Source organism: Mytilus galloprovincialis, chromosome 5 (genome assembly GCF_965363235.1).
Source record: "Mytilus galloprovincialis chromosome 5, xbMytGall1.hap1.1, whole genome shotgun sequence".
NCBI classification, from domain to species: domain Eukaryota; kingdom Metazoa; phylum Mollusca; class Bivalvia; order Mytilida; family Mytilidae; genus Mytilus; species Mytilus galloprovincialis.
In genome coordinates, this window is record NC_134842.1 from 13383800 (window position 1) to 13406328 (window position 22529).

Here is a 22529-nt window from a genome sequence, read left to right on the forward strand (position 1 = left end):
ACAGTTTCTTTATCAAAATGACTTGGTAGATGTACTTGTCTCTAAAATCAAGTACATATATACTTTAATATATGAAGGTATAATGTAATTTATTCAGAGACAAGTGCATGTGCGACTTGGATATGGCCTAGAAGAAAATCTACTAAAAACTCCCCAAGATGTATTTGCACATAATTTTAATTCAAGTGTTCCCGCCGTTTTGACTGTTAAGACATACCTGTTTAAACTATAAATAGACATGAAATACACATCTTGTGTTTATTATTACATGTGTTCAAAATTACCTATCATGTGACGGAAAGGTATGTATTCATAAATTGTACAGCAAGCACTTGCTATTCTGCACGATAACTCGTTATTTAGGTAAGCGGACATTTGACAATAATCAAACAAAACAACGAACTCCACGGTAAAAAAAGGGGGAAAGTAAATACTAACTGTCAAACCCGATTGAGGTACTGTTAAAACAACTCATATATTCCTGACATATTACAGTAACTGTTACTTTTTCACGAACAAAATTGTTTGACAGCTTCCTATACCTTGTCACTGTTTTTCGTTGACCATATACAAATATGGAGGATTAGTATGATTATATAACAAATGGACAAATATCCACCAGAGTTCAAATGAAGTGCATTCAGCAATCATGAGCATGCCCACTCGGATATTAAAGGCACTGACTGACAAATATGAAAAAAATCAGTTTGTAATGTATCAATAATCAATGATAATATGACAAATAAATAGTGATCAAATTATTATTTCTGCAGAAATTATTTTGTTGAAAAAGACTTGACTTTGTTTAATTGTTAAATTATCAATGTAATCAATATGTAAACACTTGTATGAAATTGAACTTAATTGTACTGCTCAAATTATTGGGCGTCATAATTGACAATAACAAACTTTGTATTTGTACTTGTATTGTAGCTTATTTGATCGGAAAAGGGGAGTATAGAGAGTGTACTTTTTCTATTAGAAAATATACCATTTTGGCATAAATATTCCCAAAAAGTGTAAGCCTTGCTATTCTCGATTTCGTCAGTTGTTATTCCATTTTCATGAATTACGCCCCCCTTTTTCCCAATTGTCATAAATCCCTGATGGAGAACGTGAAAATAACAATAACTGTATTCAAAGAGGGTGAATCAATTAGAATTCACTTATCTACCTTGAGGCTCTCACATACAGCACACAGAACAAAAATTACAGATACTACACATTTTTGAACATATAACTAAACTTTCATGCTATATATATAAATATTAGATTGTTAGCAATACAATTTTGTTAATTTAACTTCTCATATGCAAATACCGTGTAATACAGAAGATTATTTTGACCTTAGATGAGCGATGAATTCCTCCGTCCCTCAATAGGTTAAACGCGTAGATTGAACTCTTTTGAGCTTTGAATTTTGTTGAAGTGCAACAGTGCTATGCTAGTATTGTATTTATGACTAAAGTAAAATGTACTTTAAATACAAAACAGTTGTTTTTTCTCTTTACTGCAGCATTGCACATTGTCGTTGATTTTTCTTTTTCCGGAAAAATATATGGGACAACTTTGGTCAAACTCCGATGGAGTAACATGTCCTAAAGAGACAGCTTGGCAAATTTGTAAGTTACAAAATCAGATGTGTGTTGGTTATTTTCTTCATAACTTTCCGTTATAACAACATGATACACAAAAATGATATGCATTATGTGCAAATATTTCTATTACATATGTCAAATTTAAATAGCAATCGCAATCTAAATTTTAATTCCAAGAAAATGAAATGAACTTATAAACAAAGGTTTTCCAACTATGAGTTTTTTCTACATACAAACTCACCTTGTTATTTGTGTTTCATGTCCCTCGATGGAATACCTTATTCTGCCATGTTTATAACTGTATACTACTATTGAATCAAAAGGGCATTTCATATGCTTAACACGGTTGGAACATCTGGTCTGAATCCAATGAATGTTGTGAAATTTCATTCTTTCTCGCAAGCATTCTTTTTGTAAATATAATTATGATGTGTGAGTAAACATGGTAAATTCTTACTTTTAGATTAAAGGTAAATGAATATACTCCTTTTCAAATGTTTAGAAATCTCTTTAATACTGTTTTTTCAAATTTTGTACAAGTATGATCATTTGATACTAACGGCACTAAGGTCTTAAGCACTCACGAACAGAGAATACTTCAAATATAAAGAGGATTGTTTATGTTTTCTGAGGGATTATGATGACAGATTTTCAGACAAGGATATACGAAAAACCTTTGCACTTTTAAAACAAATCCTATGCAGACTTCATATTTTTTCTCTTAAATATGAAAAAGATAATGTTGTATGAATGTAAATATACTCATCATTAATTACACCGGGGTTTTCGATATTACAAACTAGTGAAAACATTTACTAAATTTTATCATCGGTACAAAGACATCATTCGTAAATATAACTCTACATGCAGACATCTTATACGTTCAGGTATTTCACATCCAATTTTTTATGGTAATATTCTTTACAAAGCACAACAATGTCATTATTCACCTCAGAAGCTAACAAAACCTTTGAATAGACTTATTAAGAAGGGATATAGTTACGATACTGTTGTCAGGTCATTAAAGATTGCATATTTTGGTTTTAATATTGATTCACTTATAGGGTCTTTGCATCGGAAACACATTTATTTCAAAATCAGTTGTTGGCATGACACGGGTTATGTTCTTCTCATATATTTTATGATGGTATAATAATAAACCCCTAACGAGAGGGATTGTGCCTGATATTCATATGATGACGACATAATCTTTCATCCAGTTTAATTGAGGTCTGGAGATGTCATGTCAGTAACTGCTAGTAGTCTGTTGTTATTTATGTATTATTGTCGTTTTGTTTATTTTCTCTTGTTATCTCTTCTAACATCGGACTCGGACTTCTCTTGAACTGTATTTTACTGTACGTATTGTTATTGTTATGCGTTTACTTTGACGTTTGACGATCGAAACAAATAAGTAAAAAGGACAAAATTAAAGGAAAACGTTAATGAACATTCAAAACTAAAATATCCGAGATGAGGCATCTTTCCAACAGACACAAAATGACGTACAAGTAGGTAAATTGTGACCATCGTACAGCCTTCAACACTGAGAAAAATCTATACCGTATATTACATTATAAAGCCTCGACATTACAAATGTAAATCAATTCAATCTAGAAAAGTAAAAAACTAACGATCTATATGTGTACACAAAAATCAACGACAAATCAAAAATGATATATTGCAACAAACTACAACCACTAACTGCAGGCTCCTTACTTCGGCAATGTACATTCAGAACGAAGGGGGGTCTATCAACAGAGTTGTGAGCGACGAACTCTTAATACACTTTGTACAATCGAACAGTACAATACAAGAACAAGCTGTACAATATAATAACCGGTAAAACAAATAAGATATACCACAATAATAGAGAAAGACAGAAAAGTTTGAAATATTTAACATTATAAAGTATAGGAGTCATAACGCAAATTATTGATGTTGTATTGTTTTTTGGATAAGATTTCATGAGCAGGGTCTCCCACAATTTATTACAGTTGATATAAGGAAGAGTTGATAATTTATTCTTTTGTGTTTACAGCAAACAGCGATAATGTTGATCAAACAATTATTATGCGTGAAAAGACAGAAACGAAACGTCGTCATAGTGATACAGTTGATCGATGGACAAGATATACAGAACTAACAGCATTGACAATCGCTTGTTTGTAAGTAATAATTGGATATAGGTTGCATTTCTGTAAATATCGACAATGCAATTTCCAATAGGAACTCCTTTTACAACTAAAACTGTCCCACTTTTACTATGAAGTTTGAAAAACATTATATCCTAGAATGTAAAGCTTGTATGCACTACTATTTGTTTCAAATGTCAAAATATAGGTCTGTGCGGCATATTTTCAACGTGTATATACCCGGAAGTTCTAAAGTTTAAGGTGATACTAAAGTTCTGTAGGCTTCTACCCCTCTTGTTATTTTGTTGAAGTATTTATGTATCTCTAGCTTAAATGTATTTATTTATGTCGCACTGATAAGAAACATAAATCAGGTGCAAAGGCATATGTTGTGGTTTTCAACAGGACAAACAAAAATACCCAAACAGCAATATGCATCAATGGTCAATGATTTTTAATGACTGCAAAGAGTAAATATAAGCGCTGCTCAACAATTAAAATTAAAAATGAGAATATATTATGAGTTTACTTTGCATTTGCATATAGATCCTCAGGTATACTATGCATATTGTTAACTGTGAATGTATGCTGAGTCATCACAGTAAAGACCAAGGATTTCCCAATCTTCACAAAATATTTGTATAACTTTATATTTGAGTAAATTTCATTCTGATAATAAACCAGATTTGGTAAAATTATACATGTTCTCTTTCATACCAAATAAGTGTTACATTTCTGTAAATATCGACACTGTATTGTCCGATAGGAACCCCTTAAATGGCTAAAACTGTAACACTTTTACTATGAAGTTTTGAAAACAATTATATCCTTGAATGGAGAATTCAAATACACTACTGATTATTTCCAAGTTCAAAATATAGGGCTGTGCAGCATATTCGAAACGTTTATATACCCCGAATTTCTCAGAGTTTAAATTTATACTAACATTCTGTACTCCCCCAATCTTGACTTCATTATAATTTGACCGCTATGCATGTATATAATTTCTGGTAACATTACCAAGTTATATCTCTACGAGATGCGACATAGAGATCATATATGTGAACCAGTACGTAAGAAGAACGAAATATCTATGAATATTATATATCTCCCTGAAAGAGGCGTGGTTTGTGAAACAGTTGTATTTACAAAGTGCAACCTATAACTTCGTCCATTGGTTGATATAGTCGAGCATTTGTTACGTCTGGTTTAATTGAAAAAAAATCACAAAAATACTGAACTCCGAGGAAAATTCAAAACGGAAAGACTTTAATCAAATGGCAAAATCAAATGATAAAACACATCAAACGAATGGACAACAACTATCATAGTCCTGACTTGGTACAGACATTTTAAATGTAGACAATGGTGGTTGAACGTGGTTTTAAAGCGCTTAACCTCTCACTTGTCTGACAGTCGCGTCAAATTCCTTTACATTGACGGCGATGCGTGAACAAAATGTCACCAATAGGGGAACAACAACAACAGGAACCCCACCAAAAATGGCGGTGATTTCAGGTGCTTCGAAAGGGTACGCAGATCCTGTTCCACAAATGGCACCTGCTGTGTTGCTCATGCTATTACAAAGCCGTTAAATAGTCTTATTCGGTAGGTCACATTTGTGAAGTACTTATCCTGCCGATGAGTGGAGTTTTCTCAGGTAAAGTCTTTATTTCTTGATTTATGAGATATAAACATCGGTTCGAAGTAAAAAAAACAAAAAATACCGAAGTTCACCCAACTGTCTCAACTAGGGCGAAACGATATTGAAATTAAGCAGACTTTGAAGTTTCTGTTATATTCTTAATTTCAAACTCACTTAGGTATATGATATGCAAGCACTCACTAAAATGTAGGTAATTGAGTGACATGCCATCATCAATTTATCTATCAGTAAAATTAAAGAACTTTGTAAGACTTTTTGGGTCTTTTTTATTCCTCAATTGTGTGTACATAGATCGTCGTGTTGGGATTTATAATGTGTACCAAAGAGATATCGACATCTGCCGAAAGAGCCATCCAAACTCTACCCTCCGTGTATTTGTTTTTTGAATCAGTCCGGCTCTTCAAAAAAATATATTTTGCATGACCCAAACAAATAAGGTGAATCCATGATTTCCATTTATGCAGACGAAGGTCTCTATAATGAGACGATGTATTTCATATTTCAATTGAGCATGGCCAATAGTAGTGTAAAGCGTAAGAAAATAAAATAAGTGGGTCTCAAGATCCTGTGTCGCTTACCTGTATCTACTGTGGTTTGGGAAATCATGTACAATAACGTAAATCATTATAAATAGTATAAGATACCCAAAAAGTGATTGAGACCAAGTTGTGTTTAATTTATCCTCGTAGTTAAATTAAAAGCAGGTCATCCCAGTGTAGTCTATCAATAGTTACTGAACACCCTTTTTCCTTATTTAGATTAGTGTTCAAGTTATGACCATTTGAAATTTTTTTAACAATTTTCACATAGAATTCTATAGTAGAGCCCTATGTTCTATTTTCAGCCATGCTGGCTAGCAGGGTCATTGTTAGACTTTTCAAACAAGATACCCTAAGGAAATTGTGGTAAAGTTTAATTCTATTTGGCCCAGTAGATTAAGTGGTGACGATTTTTGTTAAAGATTACAAAAATTGTTATAAATATTGTAAAAAAATCAACTATAAATGGTATTAAGGTGGCTCACCCCAATAGTGACCCCCGGTAGAATTTTTTTATTTTCACATATTCTGTAGATTTTTTTATGCTGAATCCAAAAATGCAAAGAAAAAAGGGGGTCACCAGGCTCGTTTTCTCCTCAAATTGAAGCGAAATGTGCGATTTTGACCCTATTTCCAAACATGCCCACCCTTCCAACAATAACCGTTACATCAAATTCAAAGACTTTTAAAACCAAGTCAGTATGATTTTTATGTGAAAAAACATTAGAATTTGAAATGTAAACCTTTCCCTTGGTTGTTTTTGACTTAAAAATCCTTTTATTTTCAGATTAATGTCTAAATTTTGCATTTTCTAATTTTAGTTTAAGGCAAAAAATATTGGTTTAATCGATTTTTCGTAAAATTTCCCCGGTAGATTTTTTTTTAAAAACAGATATGTCAAAGCTATGAACTTTTCGAACATTTTAAGGTAAAATAAAATGCAATCTAATTAAAAACCGATCTCTCATCGCTCCTGTTTCTGATATGTCGCGTGGGAGTTCTAACGAAACCCGCTTTGAGGTCACATGTGAGTGACCTCGTGTGTGTCTTTTTCGACCAATGAAATTGAGTCTTCCACGATCTTGGAAGTTTAACGTAAGGCAAAGGGATGTAACTCATTTCATTTACGACGAAATCGTCAGTCAAAATAATTCATAAACTTTTTTGATTGGCTTATTAATAGGTCGTCAACTCATTTGCATATCTTTATAAATTCATGACTTTTAGTTCACTCACATGTGACCTCAAAGCCGGTTTCGTTAGATCTCCCACGCGACATATCAGAAACAGGAGCGATGAGAGATCGGTTTTTAATTAGATTGAATAAAATGGGGGTCACCAGGCTTTTAAAAAAGTTACGAGCTTTTGTTTAACCCCTCTACCCCATAAGGTCTGATTTCATTGCACTCCATTAATTACTTAATTGTGAATTCTTTATTGATGGCTTTAATAAAATAATGTTTGTAATTATATCAATAAACGATTGCTGAATATAAATGTGGTTATCGTATTACTGTTTCTTATCAAAAAGTGAAATTTTGATTATCTTGGTGAAATACGGTAATTTTGTCTGGCGCGAGTTGCTTCCCTCTAATTTGGCGCCATTATCGGACCAGAGGAATTTCAAGGTTGCCATTGCCGAGCAGCATACTATATTGATGAATACGACCATGTACATGCATAACAGACATTGTGGCGAATATACAACGATGAAGGTAGAGTTATTACATAAGAAAACATAGATTTCGATATATTAGGCAGCCAAATGTTATCAGTATAACGAAAAATACAAACTTGGGGGTTGTCTCAAAATACTCGCTACTGTTGAAAATCACTGCGGCTGAAACCTTGCACGGGCTCAATTTCTGTTCCATGTTTAATATTATAGATCGTTATAGCTGGTATCTTATTTATGTGTTTATTTTACCTTTTACAGACAAGTTGTAAACATGTCTGGCCAGTTTTGCAAAATATCCGTGTGCAAACGGCCGAAGAGGAAGGGATGACATCTACTGTCATTTTTACGCTACCGTTAGCAATGGTTAGTGTCAATGAATTAGTCTTTTTTAATCATCATTTTTAATAACTTATTTCGTAGCCAAGTTAGGTTCATATTAGTCCGAGATTAGCCCCAGCTTGTCTGGCAAAACAGCCGTTGAACGTCAGAGAAATCTCGGACTAGGGTCATATGTATGTGGGGTACCCCATAACTTCCATCGGAACAGTTTCTACTCCTTGACCCCAACTATATTTCTCTTCCCATTTTACTCTAAACCCCCCCTCCTTTTTACTTCAATTCTTCCATCTCCTTGCCCCAAGACAAAATATATTTCAAAGATACCCCCTTTTCCCTGATCCCTCATTCCCCTGTCTCCTTACCCCTGTCCACCCCTCTATTAAGGTCTGGGGTTTGATTGACTTCTTTATTTTCTTGAGAATATGATATAATTGGCCTAATTTGTAAATGATAAACCCTACAGTAGGAGGCAAACGAAAGATTCATCTTTATCAATCACAATTTGTTTACCATTAACCCCCCCCCCCCTAATTCTGTTAGGTATACAAAAATGTCTTAAGGTCTAGTAATAGAAGTATCAGGGTTAAACATGTACAGAATGCGGCCATAAGTATTTGTCACTTGAGATTTTTAGCTGTTTTTATATATTGTATATAATATAAAAAAGAAGATGTGGTACGATTGCCAATGAGACAACTATCCACAAAAGACCAAAATGACACAGACATTAAAACAACTATAGGTGTATACATTTTTTCAAAAAAAAAATATTTTGGATTGATTTTAAGCATTCTGGTACCAATAGAAGCAGTATTATCACAGGTTTATTTTTTGGTTATATTTTTTTTGTGTCTCATTTTCATTATTTTCTGTTCAGAAATTCGATATACATGTATATTCAACCAAATTAAATTATAAAAAAATATTTTATGTTTTCTCAAGGGAAAACAAAAATAAATGAAAACGAACCTATTATCAAATAAACACATATTAATTTAGACCATTTTAGTTCTTTTAAGGTTACCCTTGCATTGTCAGTCTTATCAAACTTGCATGTACCTCCCAAATTTGGTTTCTGTTCTCCAACTTCAGTTTGCCTCTACCAACGTTATGAAACTAATACACAATTAATGCATATATATATGCTTACTACATTGTACCAACAAGCACACATGAAGTTTCAATTTTTGGTGGGGTCGCTTTTACTTTTCTAGAGTTATGCCCCTTTACAAATTAAAAAAATGCTGAAATTTTGTTCCTTTCTTTAACACAGGTTTGCTTCATCCAAATGTTCTGAAACTTATATGCAATGCTTACTACAACAACACTCAGATCAAGTACAAATTTGGGTGGTGTCACCCTTTTCATCCTTTATATGCAAGCGGCTGCTCGTCTGTGTCCCATGGACACATTACCATTATGAACTAGTCTACATCTATATGCTTTTGAATGTCAATAATTGTTGATTTTCTGACAGATTTACTCTTATATTTAATTTCAGTATTTAAGTACATTTGTACATGTACATTGCAAATGGAAGGAGTGAGCTTGGAATGTTCAACTTTACTTGGAAACTATTGGCAAAGTACTGACAGAATTTCATGAGAAGCCAGTATCATATTCTAGTCTTGCAACCGGAAACTATGCGTAAAGTGCTGAAACTTAAGAACAACATTCTACATGTATATATGCAATATATGTTGCCACAATCCACTTAAGGAGCTAAGATCAACTATAAATTGGAACTACATGTATATGCTTTAGTGCTGTCAAAATCCTTTAAAAAAATCAAATCAAAAGGACCTACTTCACCTATATAGCTACCTGTCCCAATGATGAATACAGATCATATATATGAGTCTACTCTTATAAATAAAACAGTGAAGGAGAATAAAAATAAAGAAAATATAGAGCTGCTCAGCTACATGTAATGATTGTACATGTACATGATGTATAAATGGCAACAATTCGTACATGTATACTAGTACATTGAAATTAATTATATTAATAGATGTTTTATAAATTTGATCTCATAGATATTAGAGGAATAAAATCAAATTTGAAAAAATTTGATTTAGTTGAGCCTTTTTTTTAACACCAGTTTTCAGGACATATTATGGTATACCATTGACTGTCCGTCGTCAGCATGTCGGACATATACTCAAAAATAATAAATACTAATAGGTACATGTAGTAGTCAATATTGTGTAATCAATAGGTCATCTTCATGTATATTTGGTGTATGAAATGATTATTAAATGTCTTATCACAAATTAAAATATCAAATGAGAGGATGTGATATGATTGTAAATGAGACACAACAGACCAAATAACACAGAAATAACTATACCTGTAGGTCACCATATGGACTTCAATAATGAGTAAAACATATTCTGCATAGTTGATTTTAAAGGCCTCGAAATGACAAATGAACAATTTAAAACATTTAAAATGAGAAAACTAATGGGTGATGTATGTACAAAATAATAAATGAATAACAAATATGTCTGTCTTGCAGGGTTTATCTGAACTTAACCTCATTTTCATGGACTTGTCTGTTTCTTGAATTCTAAATATGTTTCAAAATATTTGGTTGATGGGATGATTGTTACAGAGTCCGACATAGGGTGGGGGCTCATTGGTGGATTATATTGCAAATAACTGAAGCCAGCCCCGCTTTGGCAGTCAGTCCCCACATTGCCACTAGAGAAATAAAATAACTAAGAAAAAAAAATTAAATCACGATAATTTCCTGTCGATATGCACATCTACATAGTATGTCCTTATTATCTACAAAGTTTCATGAAATTCTGTTGTGTGGTTTCAGAGGAGTTTCAATGACAAGCTGTTTGCAGTTGTATACTGCAGCAAATAAGTTCAAAGGGGCATAACTCCTAGAAAAATAATTCGTAATTTCCTGTCGATATGCACATCTACATGGTATGTCCTTATTATCTAGAAAGGTTTTATGAAATTCTGTTGTGCGGTTTGAGAGGAGATGCAGTGACAAACTGTTGCAGTAGTATATTGAAGCAAATAGGTTCAAAGGGGCCTTACTCCTAGAAAAAAAATATGTATATCTAAATAGTATGTCCTTATCTAAAAAGGTTTCATAAAATTCTATTGTGCGGTTTGAGAGGAGATGCGATGACAAACTTGCAGTAGTATATTGAAGCAAATAAGTTCAAAGGGGCATAACTCCTAGAAAAAGTTTGAATCATAATTTCCTGTCGATATGCACATCTGCATAGTATGTCCTTATTATCTAAAAAGGTTTCCTGAAATTTTGTTGGGCGGTTTGAGAGGAGTTGTGATGACAAGAAACAGGACTGATAGACTGGCTGATGGACGGACGGACGGGTCAAAAATGTTATACCCTGCGCCACTTCCTTGTGTAGGTTATAAAAATAGGAAGATGGGGTGTCATTGTTTATGAGGCAACTCTTCACCAGAGACCAATTTACATAGAAGATAACAATTATGTCCCTATACGGACTTCAACAATTACTATAAACTGATATACCACATAGTCAAACAAATAAAAGTCCCAGAAATTACGTTTTTTTTTTATATGACTGCACATAATGAAAATTAAAGTTGTGCATACTGAATGATCACTGGCAAGTATTTCAAGCATAATACGGATGAGAACATGCAGATAAGTATCAATTATGAAAGTTATGCAAAGTAAGACGGGAGCTAGATTTATGGACTGCCATAAAAAAAAAACGAATGGACAATTACGCTTGGTGCATGTGTAGGCAAAATTCCCCCTTTTTACCCTACGAGGCTTCGTATGTATACATCCAGCTGTTTGAACACCCTGTATAATCAAGGGGTCATCTGTCAGATTAGTCATATTTCTATGTTAACCATACGATATGAAAATAAGCAGATGTGGTATGATTGCCAATGAAACAACTATCCACCAAAGTTCATATTTAAAATTCAATATTATAAATAAAAAAAACATTATCTCCTTTTATCATCACGCATAGATCGATGATTAGTTATGCATTTCTTTGCCACGGTAAGATCAAATCAGTGTTCACAAACAAAATTGTCATTCACATTTTTTGCCGCATTGACATCACTCAACTATATTTGTGATCATTTGTTTTAATCAAGAACTTTCCTTATTAGCTTACCTTTTAAAAAAGCATTTCAAAAATTAAGATTAAAGTTAAAGTTTGCCAACATCACCGGCTAATAAAGCGTTCTTCAGGGAGTAGCTTTTAAATTACAATCCAAACTTTTCTTGAACCTAGTAGTAGTATAGATTTTTTTTATATATAAAGTCTTTAGTAGTGTTTGAGACTGCCCGGCACGATGCGGGTGAATGTCCTAGCAAAATCCCGACATGGTGAAACCAAAAATTTTGCGGTTCTCCGCAAAGCATGCAGTATTTAGGAATTATATCATAGACCGATATATAAGGTCGGAATACTAGGCCAGTCCCGGTTACTTTTGACAGTGATGGATCCAGGGGGAGGGTTCCGGGTTCCCCCTTTTTTGGACGATCAATGCCTTTGAATGGGGAAATATAGTTGGAACACCCCCTTTTTGTCCTGGGTTGGGAACCCCCTTTTGAAATGGCTGGATCCGCCCGATTGATCGTTGCTGGATCCATTAGTCTATTTTAATAACATTCAGTGTTCTGATTCAATTATTTTAGTTTAAATGCTGATATTTCTTTTTTTTTAATATGAACTCGGTTGACATATTGATAGATACAACAGAAAATTGCAAATCAACAAAATAACAATTCACAAAATAAGTAATAGAAAAGTATCATAAAAATAGAAAACATTGGTCCCGATGTCTTAGATTATAGGACTAAGTCTAGTGTTCCGGAAATCATGGAATTGTGATACGAGAAAAATTATCAGATGATTTTCGTGCAGGTAAACATATCTTTAAATGAAAATGTTAAGTATTAAGTCTGTTAGAAAATTGACATGTTCAAATTTGTTTTGGTATAACTATAATTATCAAAATTTTGCAGTGGAAAAATATATCGCATACTCGGGAATAATCTCCTAAAAATACTTGGAAATAAAGATATTTCAAGTTTTAAATATATTTATGACAGAAACAAACTGTTATAAAACGCCAAACGGATTATATCATGATAACAAACCCGCCCCGATGTTTTAAACCATACTATACGGGCAGAGACATATATACACATACATGTCTCTGATACGGGTCACAAGTTTACCTGTTTTTGAAAGCTGTACGATGACATGAAGTTGTTTACATCGCTATCATTTGTTTACAGTTAATCACTGCGTCATTGGCAAAACATTTTCAAAAATAAATATCCACGACATCATTTAATTCAACTGGTATTTAAGTGAATTCAAAATATGGTACGAACGGACCCAAGAGGCGACCGTGTAAGATGAGAATGCGTTTTGGGAGCGAAGCGGCACCAAATACCGTCGACGTCATACATGTGACTTTGTCAGTATTTATATATTCTTTTTTTTTAATGTTATGCTTAAATCATGTATATTTTTCTCCTTTTAAACTTTTATGCGAAAAATGAAGAAAGCACTGTGAATTTCTGACCGTTCGTATTTCCTGTTTTGAAGAACGTTTAGCGTCACTTGTTTACATCGTCAAGGGTGCTTTCATACACGCCCGCGTTCCAAGGTCGTCAAAGCTATTTTTGAGAAGACCCCTTAAAGCGACCGTTTCCAAGGAACTCGTCGTAAGAAACATGCGTTAAAATATGCGCATTGGTAAAGGGCCGAGCCACCTTAACTCCTGGAGAGGTCAATTGACCATTTTGACCATGATGACGTATTCGTAGATCCTACTTTGCTGAATATAATAATATTCAAGATAATAACCAAAAACTGCAAAATGTCCTTAAAATTACCAATTCAGGAACAGCAACCCAACAACGGGTTGTCTGATTCGTCTGAAATCTTCAGGGCAGATAGATCTAAACCTGATGAACCGTTTTACACACGTCAAGTTTACTCTCTATGCTTTAGTTTTAGAGAAATAAGCCAAAAACTGCATTTACCACCTATATTATATTTTATGTCATTGCGGCCATGTTGGTTGGCAAGCGGGGTCGTCGGACCCATTTCTTTAAATTCGATACTCCAATGATGATTGTGGCCAATTTTGTTTAAACCTGGCTTAGTGGTTTCAGAGGAGAAGATTTTTGTTAAAGGATGACGGCCGACGACGACGATGGACGCTAAGGGACGAGAAAAGCTCATTTGGCCTTTCAGGCCAGATGCGCTACTAAAAATTTGATATTACTGCATATATGTTAAGATTTCAAAAGTATAGTCAGTAGCTGTTTATGATTTAAAACGCCACATCTGAATGACATTGCTGGTTGAATATACCTTATCACAATATTTCTGAAAACCATTATTTATAACTGTTGAAAGAATGGGGTTACGATTGTAGAAAATTGATAAATGGAACATTTTAACAAACGGTTTTATATCGTTCTTTAGGAGTCATACCACCAAATGTTAGTACGTCACATCCGGATGCATACGATAAAGGATAAATAGGCAAATATTCCATTGAATTCGACAGTTGTAGGAAATAATTCCTGCATGTTATTGCAGTAAAAAAATCTGGGTCATAAACAAATATATATCTTAGTTCTTTCAAAGCACCATTATTTTTTATTTTGGTGTTTCTATAGAATATTTTTGGAAACTGCAGGTAACATGTTTACTAAAGCTTGTACATAGGTAAAGTGGTGAAAATTTGATTGATTAACTAACAGTGATGGTTGTTTTTCTTATATGCCATGAAATTTGTATGAAATTTTGTTTGTGATACTGGACAGGATAAAACTTTACTCATGCCAAGTTTTACTTTATTTGAAACAAAGATAAATTCTGCACATTGTTTTGAAAATCAACAAATATTGATGATGTACTGTCTCTTAATAATAATAGATTCAGTGATCACTTACATTTAATATATCCAAGTGAACTTGAAATAAAAGATACTACCGACACAGATAAATCTGCTTCATATTTAGACCTTTTTCTCGAAATGACTACTGATGGTAGGTTGAATACCAAAATTTATGACAAACGCGATGATTTTAATTTTCCTATAGTGAACTTTCCATTTCTGTGTAGCAACATCCCAGCGGCACCAGCATATGGAGTGTATGTGTCTCAATTGATACGTTACTCTAGCATGTCTAGAGCTTGCTCAAATTACGTTGATTTTGTTGAACGAGGAATACTGCTTTCTCAAAAGTTGCTAAGACATGGCTATGAATCAATCAAATTAAGGTCATCACTCAAGAAATTTTTCGGTCGCCATCATGAGCTGATTGGCCATTATGACAAAAGTTAGTCAGAAATCATATCTCATATTCTTCCTCAGTCATAATAACCTTCCATCATTACCGAACTGAACAAAGAAATAACACGACGGGTGCCGTAAATGGTGCAGGAAATGCTTACCCTTCCGGAGCACCTGATTTTACTCCCGGTTTTTAGTGGAGTTCGTGTTGTTTTTTATTTATTATTTATAACTGTTGATGAAAATGTCCTTTGGTTTTTTTAGTCTTTGTTTACTCCTTTGTTTTGATTGTTTTTGTCTTATACAGCCGGGATATTTTTATCGTCCTTATTTGTATTAAAACCAAAGAAGTGATAAGAAAATACATGACCGAAAGTAAATAAAAACGTAATTTTACACCTTAAGACTATCATAAATTATTCGCAATTATAGTTAACATCTTATTGAACTTATATTACAGGAATAATGATGTAAAACTTGTTAAGGAATTGATAAAGAAAGGTGCAGATGTTAATTTAGTTGCCAGAGGAGATCAGCATACAAATTACGAAAACAGTGTGCCACCAATATTCTATGCTGCAAATAACAGTAGCGTGGAAATTGTGAAACTTCTTACAGATGCAGGTACGTGGTATATTGCAGAGGTTGGGGTAGTCAGTTCGATATCGGCTGTTGAATTTAGTTATTCCATTTGTATCTACTACTTTGATTCTATGTATTGTAAACCACCATTTTCTTCTTCAGAATAGTTACTCGTATTTCGTCATGTTTACTGTACCAAAAAGTAAAATAAAAAAATACCGAACTCCCAGTAATATTTTAAAACGGAAAGTCCCTAATCAAATGGCAAAAATAGAAGCTTAAACGCATCAAACGAATGGATTAGAACTTTCATATTCCTGTCATGGTACATAGATTTTCCGAAGAAGAAAATGGTGGATTACAATACCCCAATAGGTTTTTTAGGTTTGTGATACAAAATGGAATACAAACAATGACACACACAAGTTCGAATTAGAGTGAAGTATCCAAGTAATTATTGGAAAGAAAAATATATTAATAAGCAGCAAATCGAATGACAGTCGTACATTCATTTTAGACAAATATATGTGATTTTAATACAATTTATATGTAACAATTTTTTTCATTTGCTAAAAGTTACCGTCAAATCCACAGTTGACCAGGCGTAACTAAGGACGGACCCGCTATTTTGAATTGATTGGATCAACAAATGTTCGATTACTACAATATTGTCGAAAATAAAACAACACCTATCACGAAATCGCCGTTTTAATGTGATTTTATCTGAATTTGAATCGTAGAGGTAACGTTATAACCTCCAGTTTGTAGAGTTTCATTTGTATGATGTCACTTTAAGCCATGACGTCTTTGCGCTAAAATTATTCATGAAGTTTCGCGGGAAGTTTTTGTATGTCCAATTTATACATTTTTTCAAACTCTAACGTATTATTTCTTTTTGTAATGCATTAGAATCGGAATAACAGTTCTGTAGTTGAAGAGTTGCCACCGTCAATCTTGATTTGACGGTCGCAAAATTCCGTTAACTATCTTCGCTACGTGTTGCCAGACGTGAAACTACATTAGCGACCATCAAATCGACTATTGACGGTGGCAACTCTTCAACTACAGTACTGTTATTCCTTAAATAACTGTCAAATAATGTTAGCTCACATTTCAATGGATAATTCTTTATCTATATTCAACCAGAAAAAAACATAGTTTACTAAATAAAAAAAAACAATGGTCTAATTTCTTAGTTTATATTTTAGTTTTACGACCTTGTATCCGAGCGGACTTACAGACTTAATTGTGGCATCAAAACAAGCGTAACTCCTTATTTGTAACACAAACACTATATTGTGTATTGTGTACTGTTGTCTGTTGGTCTTTTCTTTTTCAGCAATGGCGTTGTCAGTTCATTTACGCACATGAGTTTGAAAGTCCCTTTGGTACCTGCGGCCTCTCTTTAAATTGTATCTACCTCTATATTGATCCATAATTCTTTGCAAAGTTATCTCTGTATACAACTACAACAAAACAGCTATATTTTCTATATTTTTTAATTTTATTTTCTCGTTTCAATTTTTCCAACATTCCTGTAAAGTAGTGTCTTATATTGCAGGAGTTGATATAAATAGATTCCAGGGACTTCCACAATGTATCAATTTACAGAAACCACCTGACGCACGTGCAATCATTGGTCCAAATCGGCTTCAGTACTTTGGATTTTCAAGACATTCTGGTGGTCCTCAAATGTTTTTAAAAGTACTAGATCAGTATTTAAATGCTGGCGTTAAACTTAACACTACATCTTGGGGACCATGTCTCTTTTTAGGGTAAGTTTGATTTCATTTTTAAACAAGTTTATAATCCTGGTACTTTTGATAACTATTTGTTTTAATTGCTATGTTTACTCGTCGATATTTTTATTGAATTTTTTCAAGATAAAATCATTAAAGATTTATGTAAATATACAAGACCAACTTTCAAAAAGGTATAAAGTGCTTCGCAGTATCATAAATTTTGTTTTTTGTGTCTTTTAGATTTTTCAGTTAAAATGAAGGAGTTTTTATTTTATCCGTATAAGTATTTATAAGGTCTCTATATTTTTAATTTTTGGATTCTCTTGTTTGGGTATCATTTTATTATTAGTTATATGTCATGAAATCAAAAATTGTAAGGACGCTCATAAAGCAGAGATGAGCCTTCCGTTCAGTTGACCACGAATTGGTCTAGCTTTTAACAAAACATACAAGAGAATAACCCAAGCATCTTATTCCTTGGACCTTGGAATTAAAATTTAGTTCACATTGATAAGACTGACTCAAGATGAATGAATGTTTATAAATGCATATTTCATTACGTTCTCTAATGATTGAAATTATTGCAGGTAAAAGCGACACTCTTGTCTTTATCGTTAGTTTAAGGTGGTGCCTAACACTACAGGGAGATAACTCTGTAAAATCAGCTAAACGTTTTAATCACGTTGTGTTGTTAATGGAATAGTAAGCTTCTCAATGATCAAAACTAGTGTTGGTCAAACTGCTATGTAACCAGTATAATTTTTCTGATAAAATGGTTGGTTCAAATTTTTTCAAAATTTTATATTTTTGTCAAAGGGTCAAAGTAAATGCTTTGTCAAAATTTTATGAAAATTAAACGAGCCAAATTAATTTTAGTGAAGGTGTTTGGTACCACCTTAAGGTGATACATCACACTACAGGGAGATAACGTTGTATAAATCAGCTGAACGTTTTAATCACGTACTATTGTTAGGGAAATAGTAAGCTTCTCAATGATCTAAGTTTGTCAAACTGCTATATATCCAATTAAGTTTTTCCGATAAAATGTGTGATTTTATATTTTTTTCGTTGACGGGTCAAATTAAATCATTTTGTCAAAATTTTATGAAAAATGAAATTTAACAAGCAAAATTATTTTTAGTCAAGGTACATGTATTTGATACTACCTTAAGTAAACAGTGAGAGTTAAACATGGTTTAAATTAATTATATTCAGATGATGACAAAAATATATTGTTGACGTTATCACTTGCGTGCGATTCGTTGGCACATGATGTATTTCAGTCACATCGTAAATGAAGACTCTTTATTAAAGCTTATATCTCTTTCATATATTATACAGGAGAGGTAGGGTTTATGAAGCAAATCGTCCAACGACCTAACACATATCCGGACCGTGGTTTATTTGTATTACAGCAATAATGTTACTACAACATGGAGTGGATCCGAACTTGTACAAATTTGGAGATGTTTTATGTCAACAAAGAGAACATTGTATGTTCTCTCGACAGAACGATTACTGTGTTGATGACAAGACATTTGTGGCAACATTTTTGGCCGCTGGATACGATCTTACCGTATCTGATATGAATCGCTATGAAAATGATTACTTTAAAAGTGGAACTGACTATCAAATAGTGAACGACTTTGGAAGAACGCCAAGGTTAAAGCACCTTGCTCGAACACAAATTCGGAAACATATCAGATCCGTAAATGAAGATACATCTGTATTTCCGGTAATTGACAAGTTAACACTTCCAACAATTCTTAAAGATTTTTTAAAACTATATGACGTGAGTCCTTCTGATATGTCATCGATTGTTTGCTATGAACACAGACGATGATTACTGTATAATAAAGTGTATAAAATTGTAATTTTACTTACGTTTCTGCAGAGCATCGCCTTAGATCATCGTTAGTTCAACCTGAAACAAAGGAACAACTGCCTATGCTTAAATGCAAGTTATCTGTCTCTAGAACTCTTGTGTATAGGGAATCACCTTTATTCAAATTGTTGAAAAAACTATTGCTTGTTTTCATGCAATGACGTTTGTTTGTTTTTTGTTTTGTGTTATCTTGCAACGCCTTATATAGGTTAAAAGAATAACAAAATAACTTGAATATAAAACAAAGAAAATGCGGTATTATTGCCAATGAAACAGCTGGCCTCCAAATGTCCAATGAAGCGGATGTAAGCACTTGCAGACAACCGTACGACCCTCAATAATTCGAAACCCCCATATCAAAAGTCAGTTATAAAAGCCCTCGACATGAAAAATATAAACAATTCAATTGAGAGAATTAATTGCTGCATTTATAACAAAACAATTTACAAAAATTAATATGGCATGAACAAACGGCAATCACTGAACTACAGGCTTCTGTCTTGCAATAGGCATAAACAGAATTTGGCGGGGTTAAACATGTTTGTGAGTGCTCAATACTCCGTTAACCTTCGACATCGGTGTCACTGTTCAAAATGAGAACAAACTATAAAAATTCTGAAGAAAAGTCTTAACTCATCAGATCGATACATCATGGTAACAGGCAAAAACTTAGGAAATTGCACAAACTCCGAAAGGAACGCGACATGATGCGATGATGGGGATAAAGTATCATCCTATGCATACATTGTTTTAACTACATTTTGTCAAATATCACAAAGAGATATAGGAAACAATCGGTAAAGTTACAGTTTTGGTGACCATTCTGGTATCTAAAGATGAATAAACATCCTGTATTACACTGTTTTTGTTCATGTTTTATCTCTTAGATTCACAAAGGAACAACTGCTTATGCTTAAAAGGCAAGTTATCTTTCTCCAGAACTCTTGTTTATAGGGAATCACCTTTATTCAAATTGTTGAAAAACCTATTACTTGTTTTCATGCAATGACGTTTGTTTGTTTTTTGTGTTGTGTTATCTTGCAACGCTTCATATAGGTTAACAGAATAACAAAATAACTTGAATATAAAACAAAGGAAATGCGGTATAATTGCCAATGAAACAGCTGGCCTCCCAATTTCCAATGAAACAGCTGGCCTCCAAATTTCCAATGAAGCGAATGTAAATACTTACAGACAACCGTACGACCCTCAATAATGAGAAAGTACCATATCAAAAGTCAGCTATAAAAGCCTTCGACATGAAAAATATAAACAATTCAATTGAGAAAATTAATATGCTGCATTTATAACAAAAAAACTTACGAAAAATAAATATGGCACTGAACTACAGGCTTCTGTCTTGCAATAGGCATAACCAGAATTTGGCGGGGTTAAACATGTTTGTGAGTGCTCAATACTCCCCGAACCTGGGACATCAGTGTCACAATTCAAAATAAGAACAAACTATAAAAATCTGGTGAAAATTCTTAACTCATCAGATCGATACAAAGCAGAAAACTTCTAACAAAAGCACAAAACGAACGCGCAAGGTATTTATTCATCCCTTACAACAAAGAGACACGAAGTACAAATTTGAGAGAACTCACAGTTATTGACAGCCAGTTCGAAGCTAATAACAACTTATAAGAACATGTATCTAAGACTAAATAAAGGCAACAGTATACCGCTGTTCAAAACTCGTAAATCGATGGACAAAAAACAAAATTGGGGTAACAAACTAAAACTGAGGGAAACGCATTAAATATAAGAGGAGAACAAAGACACAACATTAAAATGTAACATACACATAAACGGACTAAGCATTAGACAAAATCCGATGAGAATAACAAATATAACCTCAAAACCAAATACATGAATTTGGGAAAGAAAAGTACCGTGACACGTCTAAAAGTAATGTGAATTCACACTCAAATATAAGAGAAAACAAACGACACAACGGAAACACAACGTTAAAATGTTACACACACAGAAACGAACTATAATAAAACAATGGCCATTTTCCTGACTTGGTACAGGACATTTTTAAAGATAAAAATGGTGGGTTGAACCTGGTTTTGTGGCATGCCAAACCTCGCACTTTAATGACAATGTTAAATATAACATTGAAATGACAACATAATATTACAGGACTACAATACAAATAAATAGGAGAACGTATTAGACAAAGAAACACATGATTAATAGATAACAAAAGGCATCGGGTTTAAAATTCAATACGCCAAAAACGCGCCTCGTCCACACAAGACCCACCAGTGACGTCTAGATATAAAACATCAAAAGTAAAAAAAAAAGGTACAAAGTTGTACAGCACTGAAGATCAAAAGTTGAAAAGGTTGTGTCAAATACGGCTATGTTTTTATGCTTGGGATAAGAACATCATTATTATTTAGAACAATGTATGCTGTGCAAACAGTAAATTTTATCAAATGAATATAAAAGATATACATAATGAAACTGAAGTATTAACTAATTACAGAAAACAAAACCCGAATACATAATGCAAAGACCAACACAGAAAAATAGACACACCTGACTTAGTCCAGGCCTCAACGCAAAAAATCATAAAAATAACGTCACATACGAAGTGGTGAAAAGGCACAAAAATTACGTCACATTTGAATTTCTGAAACATCACAAAAATGACGTCACATTTGAAAAACTATATCTCAAAAGTAAGATAGAATTAGGATTTATTTAACATTATAATAGGACTAAATACTGATTTTACATTTAAACACAATGCACATTGAAATACTTGTTAATAGCAATTAACTATAATATATATATGTCCAGTTTGTTTTGAATCCAACTTCAAACGTAAATTATCGTAGATTACCTTGAACAAAATCAAATCTAATAAATGAAGGCGGTGATTAATTTTCTTTACCATAACACATGAATATAATAGAAAAGACGTCAACAAATTTGATAAAATCCGACGAGAACCACAAATACAACATCAAACTAAACACATGAATTTGGGATAGACAATGCGAATTCACCCTCAGCAAAACAGTCACAATCGGAAATAAGTCTCGTTCG

The 22529-nt window shown here is 33.2% G+C and overlaps 1 protein-coding gene across 3 annotated transcripts; it reads left to right on the top strand.

Moving 5' to 3' along the window:
* Nucleotides 1-245: 245 nt before the first annotated feature.
* LOC143075191 (uncharacterized) lies at nucleotides 246-19455 on the top strand. 3 transcript variants are annotated; one of them, XM_076250530.1, is made up of 6 exons: nucleotides 246-302; nucleotides 1517-1622; nucleotides 3640-3766; nucleotides 15718-15881; nucleotides 17401-17614; nucleotides 18923-19455. In XM_076250530.1, exons 2-6 carry the CDS (start codon nucleotides 1559-1561, stop codon nucleotides 18960-18962), a joined length of 609 nt encoding a protein of 202 aa, XP_076106645.1. In that variant the 5' UTR covers nucleotides 246-302; nucleotides 1517-1558; the 3' UTR covers nucleotides 18963-19455. The 3 variants fall into 3 exon arrangements, with proteins under 3 accessions (XP_076106645.1, XP_076106647.1, XP_076106646.1); XM_076250532.1 differs by lacking the exon at nucleotides 246-302 and adding an exon at nucleotides 313-363; XM_076250531.1 differs by lacking the exon at nucleotides 246-302 and having other exon boundaries at nucleotides 1446-1622.
* Nucleotides 19456-22529: the final 3074 nt, after the last annotated feature.